At 41.3% G+C, this 9,618-nt stretch overlaps 1 protein-coding gene across 1 annotated transcript; it reads right to left on the reverse strand.

The window, feature by feature from the left end:
- Nucleotides 1-872: 872 nt before the first annotated feature.
- Nucleotides 873-7,084, reverse strand: LOC116900110 (interleukin-36 gamma-like). Its single transcript, XM_032901887.1, has 5 exons — nt 7,024-7,084; nt 6,354-6,497; nt 5,860-5,970; nt 4,878-5,017; nt 873-1,787 (listed from the first exon to the last, which is right to left on the reverse strand). Exons 2-5 carry the CDS (start codon nt 6,391-6,393, stop codon nt 1,581-1,583), a joined length of 498 nt encoding a protein of 165 aa, XP_032757778.1. The 5' UTR covers nt 6,394-6,497; nt 7,024-7,084; the 3' UTR covers nt 873-1,580.
- Nucleotides 7,085-9,618: the final 2,534 nt, after the last annotated feature.

The following is a 9,618-nucleotide window of genomic DNA, read 5'->3' on the forward strand; positions in this document are numbered from 1 at the left end:
AATGCAATGCCTTCCTACTAGCATGGATGTAATTGTGGTTGGGTACCAAGAGACTCTCCAGAGATGTGAACCCACTCTTGGTCTGGCCACTCAAGGGCTCAAAACTTTAATTGGATTAATCATCATGGTTGTAGTGAACTATTTCATGTGGACATCAATCTTGCCCAAGATCATATCTGCTGATTTCTTATACTGTATGTAATAATGGACCTAACTTCAGCAGATAAATATTTAAAGTCCAAATATCAAGAATGTCATTGTTTCTGGTTATAGTACTCAATGTCAAGGCTGTCCTCAGCATTTATTGTTGACTCCATCCATATTTCTTCCTGTCCTCATTAACAAAATAAAAGGCAGGTGGAAATGATGCCACTTAAAAATTATCCGTGGACTGGAGAGATGAATCGATGGTTGGGAGCATGCACTTCTCTTGCAGAAGATCTGTGTTAGGTCCCCAGCACCCGTTGTCAGTCAGCGCACAACCTTCTGTAACTCTGAGCTCAGGGAATTCCGCACCCTTATCTGGCCTCCTGCATTCTCTCTTGCTTTCTCTCTCTCTCCCTCTCTCTCCCTCTCTCTTAAACACACACACACACACACACACACACACACACACACACACACACACACAAATAATAAAATAAACTATCCAAATTCTAAAACCAGGCAAAAAGATCATCCTGGGGTCACTGTCAGTGGGTCCAACTCTGCTTGACTCAGTGCTTATGCTCACATCTACCTGGGTGTGTGGAAGCAAGATGCAGGGGAAAAAGAACTGAGCAAGAGAAAGTGACTTATAGAGACAGGACTGGGGCATGATAGTAGTGCTTTTAACCACAGATGCACCTTATAATTGAAAGAACATTAAAACATTTATGGAAGTCTAGAATAATAAAAGGTAATGTTTTAATCATTACTCGCACACATTGTTTCCAGGAAAGAATTGTTCAAGCTGAGTTTATTGACCTAACTGTTTTTGATTTACCAGGCAGTATCCTTACCTTTCAAGGATAAACCACTGTATTCTAACATAGTTTAAATAGTTCTAGACATTTTAAAAACTGTTTGTTCACTTAGGATTCCAATTCCTTTTCTGGCGTCTTCAGATCCACGTAGCAGTCAGTTGCTGAAGGATCAAAGCTATCAGCTGTTGGCAGCAAATGTCATTGTGAGGCTCCTGCTATCCAAATGCAAGGAATTGGTATTACAAGTGTGTGAAAACCTGGTATGAATCAGGCCAATGACTGGAAGTGAGGATGTTGCCACTCACACATGGGGCATTCTAGTTTTTATATATTGTGTCACAGCACCCTATAATAGCACCTGAGAAAGGCATGATGCCTTATGGGTTGGACCACTTCAGCCTTAGAGGACAGCCTTATACCACTCCCATCCAACCTACTTTGGAGTACACATTCTGTTTTGTTGCTTCTTCATCTATGAAATGAGATAATGTTGGTCTTGCTCACTTCTCAGTATGAAACCACCACACATCAAAGAAATGATAGCATATTAGAGGTTTGAAGTTATAAGAGTTCTAACCAACCCTCCACCTCCACTCTGAGTTCAAGACTTTATATCTAAATTATATCTAAACTGAAGTGAATGTTGTAATGTTCTCCCTTTTTTGATGTGAGGAAGATGGGTTTGCCAATCTTGGAGGAGGCAATAAAGCTGCCAGGGAAAACCACTGATTCAAAGGTGGACGTTGCACCTGTCAGGGTGTGGTAAAACAGGAATGGCTTCATTGGCTCAGGATGGTGGTACAAATTCAAAATCTTCTCTTCCTACATGTGAGAGAGAATATTCATGAGCAAAAACAGACACTATTTCTGACAGGCAAAGTTATTTTTACACAGCCATTAAATATTCTCAAGTTCAAGCAAGCCTCTCTTACAACAGGATAAGAAAGAGACATTTCAGGGGTGAGGTATTTATCTCAGTGGTAGAAAATGCCTAGCAAGTGCAAGGCCCTGGGTTCAGTCTACACTAACTCTCTTCCCGCCAAAAAATAAAGGAAAAAGAAAGAAAAGAAATAGAAAGGAAAGGAAGGAACGAAGGAAGAGAAAAAGGAGGGAAGGAAAGAAGGAAGGAAGGAGAGACGGAAGGAGAGAGAGAGGAGGGAAGGAAGGAAAGAAGGCAGGCTTCAAGTCTCCCCGATTATAATTATCTCTTTTCTGGTTTTCCCCTTCACTACTAACACCTTCTAAACTTGCTCATTACTGACCTGACATTCTGCTCAGCAGAGATTTGCTGACTGTTCAAAAAAATGAAAATCTACCTTCTTATCTCCCCCACTTCTTTAATCATCTTCACTTTCAGGTTCCAGGTCCCTGAGAAAGCTGAAATGACTGAACCAGAACTTTTCAAAACTACCCACCGACTGTCCAAACTACCCACCGACTGTCCAAACTACCCACCGACTGTCCAAACTACCCACTGGCTGGGCACAAGTCAGCTATACCTCTGCTTCCTACCTGAGGACTAGATAATGGCTCCCCTTCGCTCACATAACCAAGGATTTTCTCTAGCCATCCTTCCTGCTCTCATAGGCACCGCCCATTTTGCTTTTTCTGCTAGGTCATTCTTATCTGTATATTTGCTTTCATCTTAAATAAGGGCCATAGGCTTGGCACTAAATGACAGACAAATGCTAAGAGAACATTGGTGATTATCCATTGTGTCAACATTGTATATGTGCTCGCACAACTTAAGGCAGTGACAATGTCACTGGATGACATGGTCTTAGGATAATCAAAATGTTGTCATGTGTCACATAAGTGTATTTTAATGACCCAAGCCCCCTGTCAGTTCTTGCTTTACAGAAACCCCTCTTGATGGCTGCCAAAATCTGCTGTCTGATTTTTCTCTTTCAATTCACACCATGTAAGCAACCTTTTCACCCCTAACACTGTTTCATTAAGTTCTCCCCAAAGCCCATACATTATCAATGGCCGATTTCTGGGGAAAAAAGTCCTACAGAAGAGTGATTTAGCAAAGACAGGACAGAATTTGGAATGTAATCACATTTACTCTGTCCATAAATCTTTTTGCAGACACATAAAAACTATTTTCAGAGTCTACTCTCGCCAATTCCATTATCATCCCAGAACCATCAAACCACACCCAGTTTACCATAGAGCCCCCAGAGGACTTTCACCCTTGCCCTCTGCAATGTCTGATCAACCTAATGTCAGACAATCCATTTCAGACCCAAGTTGCTTTGGGTCACTCCATTCAAAGCATCCCAGGTTTCTCCTTTCACTTGGATGGAGTGGCCAAGTCCTGGCAGTCCTCTGCAAGTCTTTTTCTGGTCTCAGTTCAGTGCCACATACCTTCACTGGTCCCTGAACTCACCCTCTGCTGCTGACTAAATTCCCTGCTCCTGCTCTCTCCTAGAGCTCTTCCTGTATAATGACACCTACCACACATTTTACTGCCTGACTCCATGTTGCTTCTGCTGCTCCCAGGCTTGGCCCTGATTGGATCGGCTTTTTACTGAACTTGTTTTGTGTTGTTTTGCTTTATTTTTCCTATGACATGTGATACCCTTTGCCATATCACAAATGTACTACTATGTTTATCATTTGCATGTCTCTCTATCTAGAATCCAGGTTATACAAGGTCAGAGCTCTTTGCCATTCTGTTCAAAGATAGCCCATGTACTCATATGGTACAATTAACTTCTTGCATATTTGTTGAGTTGAATTGGATTGAGTGTAATTGAGCTAATTACAGTGAAGTTTATGGAGCAAGAATATATATATATGTATATATGTATATATATGTTTATAAAACATATCCTTATATACAAACAAAATTATATTTATTTATATACATTTCTATGTATGAATATATACACACACACACTTATATTGAGAGGTTAAGAGTTGGAACAGCAAAGATTAACATTTCAGAAAAGGTTAAGGAAGGGACATAGAGCAGGCAAAACAAGAGAAAGAGCATAATTTATAAACAGGGATATTGTACCAAGAATTTTTCCTAGAATGAAAGGAAAGTAAGTAATTAAATAATGGAAGGACAGAAAGTGTGGTCATTACATAAGATACTGTAAAATACTCAAGGGAAGCCTAAGACTTCCACTGACTGGTGAATAGGAATTCTGAAATGAGAAATACAGGAGAATTAGGGAGAGGTCATGTGAATGTCCACCATGACCGCAGATACCTTAACATTTAACAAAGACAAAAGTTCTCAACTAGGGAAGTCAAGATAAAGTGTTTTACATGTCTATATTTTTAATTTTACTTTAGGGGAGGAAAAGGTCAATTGTCTTACAATGCTAAGCTTCAGTCAATCATTCTGAAGTCAAGGAACCTGAGGCATCTAGCTAGTCACACCCCATCTAAAGACATGCCTATTTATTTGCTTGTTCTCCAATCTTCTACAGTTTAGGACTCCCTGCCTGGGGAGTGGTACTGTTCATAGTGGGCTTGGTCTTCCCACATCAATTAATTTAACTAAGTCTGTCTTCTACAAGACATGCTCACATTTTAAAAGGAGCTAGAAATAAACATGCTAGAAAGAAAAGCTTCTTTGTTAATTCTAACATTTGATCTCCTGCCAAATAAACCATGTAAAGATACATGGGCTGGAAAGGAATCTGAGAGAGGAGGAAATGAAAAGGGTGACAACTAAGTAGGGAAAGGAAAAATGGCAGTGTGGTGTGAAGTAGAGAGGAGATGGGTGGAGAGTCAGATGTGAGGGTAAAGGAAGGAGCTGGAGTGTTGAGAATCTACCACAACATGCTTTGTTAAAAAATGCCACATGAAACCTACTGCTTTATATGCTAACTTAAAGATAAAAAGTATAAGAAAAGAAACAGTTTTTTAATGTTATTTTTCTGGGTTACTGACCTTCAGGAGCAAAGTGGGGTGTCCATTAACTTCCTTACAAAACAGGCATTTATCTGGATTTTGAATTCCCAAATAAATGGGAGTCCCTTTGCCCTGCTCAAGAGACTCTGGGTACTTGCATGGGAGGACAGTCACAGTGACTATAAAAATAAGAAGATAAACAGTTTCCTTTTGAAGCCAGGAAGACAAAACGTTCTAATAGTTCTGATTTAGCAGAGTAGCATGTGCCGGGTGAGACCAGAAGACACTTAGAGGATGTAATCTCTGCTACCTAGACCAGCCAAGCGGTCCTCCACCAATCTACCCATCCACCCTGATAGGGAAGCACTGCTCTAGCTACTGGGGCAGGCACCAATCCAGATTCTCACACGTATGCTTGAACACTCAATGGCAGTTGTCCTACCCTAAGAGACTCCTCTGAGCCAATGGAGAGTTCTTGGACCATTAGCAAAGTTTGCCTAATGGGATGTTGAAGTTTCCCAATCTGTGTTATTCACTCATTTGATTCTTTTAGGATGCCTTGATATCATATAGAACACACATATATCTCTTCCAAAGTACAGATTAGCTGCTTTAGATCCTTGGTACAAGTTCCTCATGCCTGAGAAAGCTCTTCCACCTACAGTGACTGCCTTACCTTTGTCTGGAACAACCCTCTCCCTGATTTCTCTTCGCAGCAGGTGTAAAATTCTGCCTCTTCCTGGTGGCTCCCATTGAAAGTTAAACTTAGTTTTGTTACATAATTAGACATATTTTGGGGGTACAGAGTATTGATTTAATATATGTACATGCCAAATGACAATGATGAAACTAGGGTAATCAGTATATGCTTCAGGCCATATATTTAACATTCACCTGTGGTCAAACAACCCAGAAGTTCTCTTCTAACTACTATTAACCATGGCCATCCTGCTGCACAATAGGGTACTTTAACAAAGTCTGTACAGTGTTAGAAGCAAAGCAGTAACAGATGACCACTGACCTGGAGTTACAGTGTGGCTTCGTGGAACTGTCACAAGGGCCTGATCGCGAAAGATCCACACCTGCTGGTCCACATCAGAAACCTGCCCAAGGTCAGGATTTTCTTTTCCTGCTTGAATGAAAACAAATAAACGTGAAGCTTAAGTTTCAGGAATAGGAGAAAGATGACTGCCTAAATCCAGACTCGTTCTGCAGTGAAAACCAGGGTCTTATATCCCAAAACTGGCAGCTTTCTTTTTTATTTTTTGGTAACTCATCAACCCAGACTTTATTTGTAGTAAATCTATGGGAATCAAAGTCTACCCAGGGTTATTACTGATCGAAAGGACAAACCAGCAAGATGAGTGAAAAGCAGTTCCACAGTTCACATGTACTGAGACCCAACTGCTCTTGTGCTTGCTCTGTGATCGGCCTGATGCTGGCAGTCATCTCCATCTTTCAGAAAATGAAGTCCTAATGGCATATGAGCACCTTATTGTTTGCTAAGACCCATACCTGAGGCAGTACATGGAGAATGTGGGTATTTAGAGGACATAGCTGAAGATACAAATAGCCCAGTTCTTTAGTGTCACGTCTCAACATCACACCCATATGTAATGATTTTTTTCATTGTTTTCCATCATGAACTTGTTCTGGTGCCTGAGAGAGAAGATAGAAGGAAGAAGATAAACCTCAGGAACATTTCCAAGACTTTCTAAGACCCTGGTTTCTCAGTGTTTCATTCAGGACAGAGAGCCAAAAATGCATAACCAGACATGATGCTCTTGTCAGAAAAACTAAGCTACTTGCTGGAACAAAATCTTAAGGCACTGGAGATGGAAGAGCAGGCATAATTCTCCTCTCACAGAAATCCTAATAACATTATTTCCCTACATGTTTCAAGGCCATAAGTAACATTTGAACTTGAACATTCTCTCAGTCTCCAATTCCTTGTATATCCTTTCCCCTGAGACCCTTCCCCTTCACTGTCATCTCTTTCTGCCTAAGTCAAGAGGGTCTTCATGTTGGGCAGTTCAGCCAGAATTTCAGCAACTCAGAAGTGAAAGACAGGGTCACTCACAGAGCACTCACAGATCACTCACAGCAAGATGGATTGTGTCCATTCATTGAGCCCTAAATTGCAGAAGACTCCACAGTCAGAGGGTTTTGTAGGTTTGGGCTATACCTGGCAAGAAAGAGTCCTTATGGAAAGTTCAGAAGATCAAATCCCAGCTTGGGCAGCTTCCAGGTGCAGTGATGGGTTCTGACCCAGTCTGAGTCCTTTATCTAGGTGAGTACCAGAGGCTCCAACCTCTTTTATGGGGTGTGGCAAATATGCAGCATGGAAGAAATCCAGTTCCTCCTGCCAGAACTTTGCTTCTGGGAAGTTCAGGTGAAGCAACCGCAGAATCAGCATAAGTATGACTTGTCTGAGCTCCTTAAGAATCATAGGGAGCCCAGCCCCATATGACGGTTACCAGGAAACAGATCTAATGACAAGCTGTAGGTTTCTCAAAAGGTAGAGATTATGGGATTTCCCCAGAGCTTAGCTGCCCTGATCTGTCAGTTTGGGTTTAGACCACAAATTCTGGGAACACAAATTAGAGTGATCACTCTTAGAACCTGGACATCCAAAATTCTGCTCTGGCCTTTTAATAGTCTCCCTTATACATCTTTCTTCCTTTCCACCTGGATCTCATTCTGTCCTTGGAAGAATATGCTCTCATGTTGCCTTAAGAGAACGTATAAAGATGAATTGAGAATGAGATTTGGTGCTTGTTGCCCCTCTTGCATTCTTTCCCTTATTTATCAGCCAAAATGTCCTCTTCCTTGGGATGTTCACAACAAAGCATCATCAAAAAGGTACCATTTGCCTTCCAAATCCCTTAGTACTCTGTTTCAGTCAGAATCCAATTTGTACCTGAAAAAATGTTGTTATAAAAGAATCAGATTGCAGAAGAAACTGTACTAGGATCTTAAATGGAGGGAACCAAGGACAAGAAATTGGACTTGCCTCCTTAGAAAGGCTCAGAGAGACTAAAGAATAAAGGGAATCATGGATTCTATCTATAAGGAATTATAGATAGTTGCAATTGTAGAAATGGAAAACAAAACAAAACAAAACAAAACAAAACAAAACAAAACCCTAAACAACCAAATGAACTCAAATGAACTCAAATGAAGAATATTGGGACTGATGCTTTAGGAAATCCTAAAATTGTACAGATGGGAAATCCTGCACCAACTGATGGCCCTTACAAACAGTATACGAAAGGCATACCAGTTGGTTTCTCAGTGCCAGACGGTCAGCCCTGATAATGTGCATACAAATAAGATATGGACTGATATGGATATGATATGGCATATGGTTATACATGTATATATAATAACAATTAGTGAGAAAAGGGGCTAAGATTTTTTTATCTTTATTAACTTGAGTATTTCTTATTTACATTTCGATTATTATTCCCCTTCCAGGTTTCTGGGCCAACATCCCCCTAACCCCTCCCCCTCCCTTTCTACACGGGCTTCCCCTACCCATCCTCCCCCCATTACCACCCTCCCCACAACAATCACATTCACTAGGTGTTCAGTCTTGGCAGGACCAAGGGCTTCCCCTTCCACTGGTGCTCTTTTTTTTTTATTATTATTATTATTAACTTGAGTATTTCTTATATACATTTTGAGTGTTATTCCTTTCCCGGTTTCCGACAAACATCCCCTCCCCCCCTTCCTTATGGGTGTTCCCCTCCCAACCCTCCCCCTTGCTTCCCTCTCCCCAACAGTCTAGTTCACTGGGGGTTCAGTCTTAGCAGGACCCAGGGCTTCCCCCCTTCCACTGGTGCTCTTACTAGGATATTCATTGCTACCTATGAGGTCAGAGTCCAGGGTCAGTCCATGTATAGTCTTTGGGTAGTGGCTTAGTCCCTGGAAGCTCTGTTTGGTTGGCATTGCTGTACATATGGGGTCTCGAGCTCCTTCAAGCTCTTCCAGTTCTTTCTCTGATTCCTTCAACGGGGGTCCTGTTCTCAGTTCAGTGGTTTCCTGCTGGCATATGCCTCTGTATTTGCTGTATTCTGGCTGTGTCTCTTAGGAGCGATATGCATTCACATTTTGATCATCCGTCTTGAGTTTCATTTGTTCTAGGCATCTAGGGTAATTCAAGCATTTGGGCTAATAGCCACTTATCAATGAGTACATACCATGTATGTCTTTCTGTGATTGGGTTAGCTCACTCAGGATGATATTTTCCAGGTCCAACCATTTGCCTATGAATTTCACAAAGTCATTGTTTCTGATAGCTGAGTAATATTCCATTGGGTAGATGTACCACATTTTCTGTATCCTTTCCTCTATTGAAGGGCATCTGGGTTCTTTCCAGCTTCTGGCTATTATAAATAAGGCTGCGATGAACATAGTAGAGCACGTGTCTTTTTTTTATATGTTGGGGCATCTTTTTGGGTATATGCCCAGGAGAGGTATAGCTGGATCCTCAGGCAGTTCAATGTCCAATTTTCTGAGGAACCTCAGACTGATTTCCAGAATGGTTGTGAGCAGTCTGCAACCCCTGCAACAATGGAGGGTGTTCCCCTTTCTCCACATCCTCGCCAGCATTTGCTGTCACCTGAGTTTTTGATCTTAGCCATTCTCACTGGTGTGAGGTGAAATCTCAGGGTTGTTTTGATTTTCATTTCCCTTACGACTAAAGATGTTGAACATTTCTTTAGGTGTTTCTCGGCCATTCGGTATTCCTCAGCTGTGAATTCTTTGTTTAGCTCTG

The sequence above is a fragment of the Rattus rattus genome, chromosome 5, assembly GCF_011064425.1.
Source record: "Rattus rattus isolate New Zealand chromosome 5, Rrattus_CSIRO_v1, whole genome shotgun sequence".
Taxonomy (NCBI): Eukaryota; Metazoa; Chordata; class Mammalia; order Rodentia; family Muridae; genus Rattus; species Rattus rattus.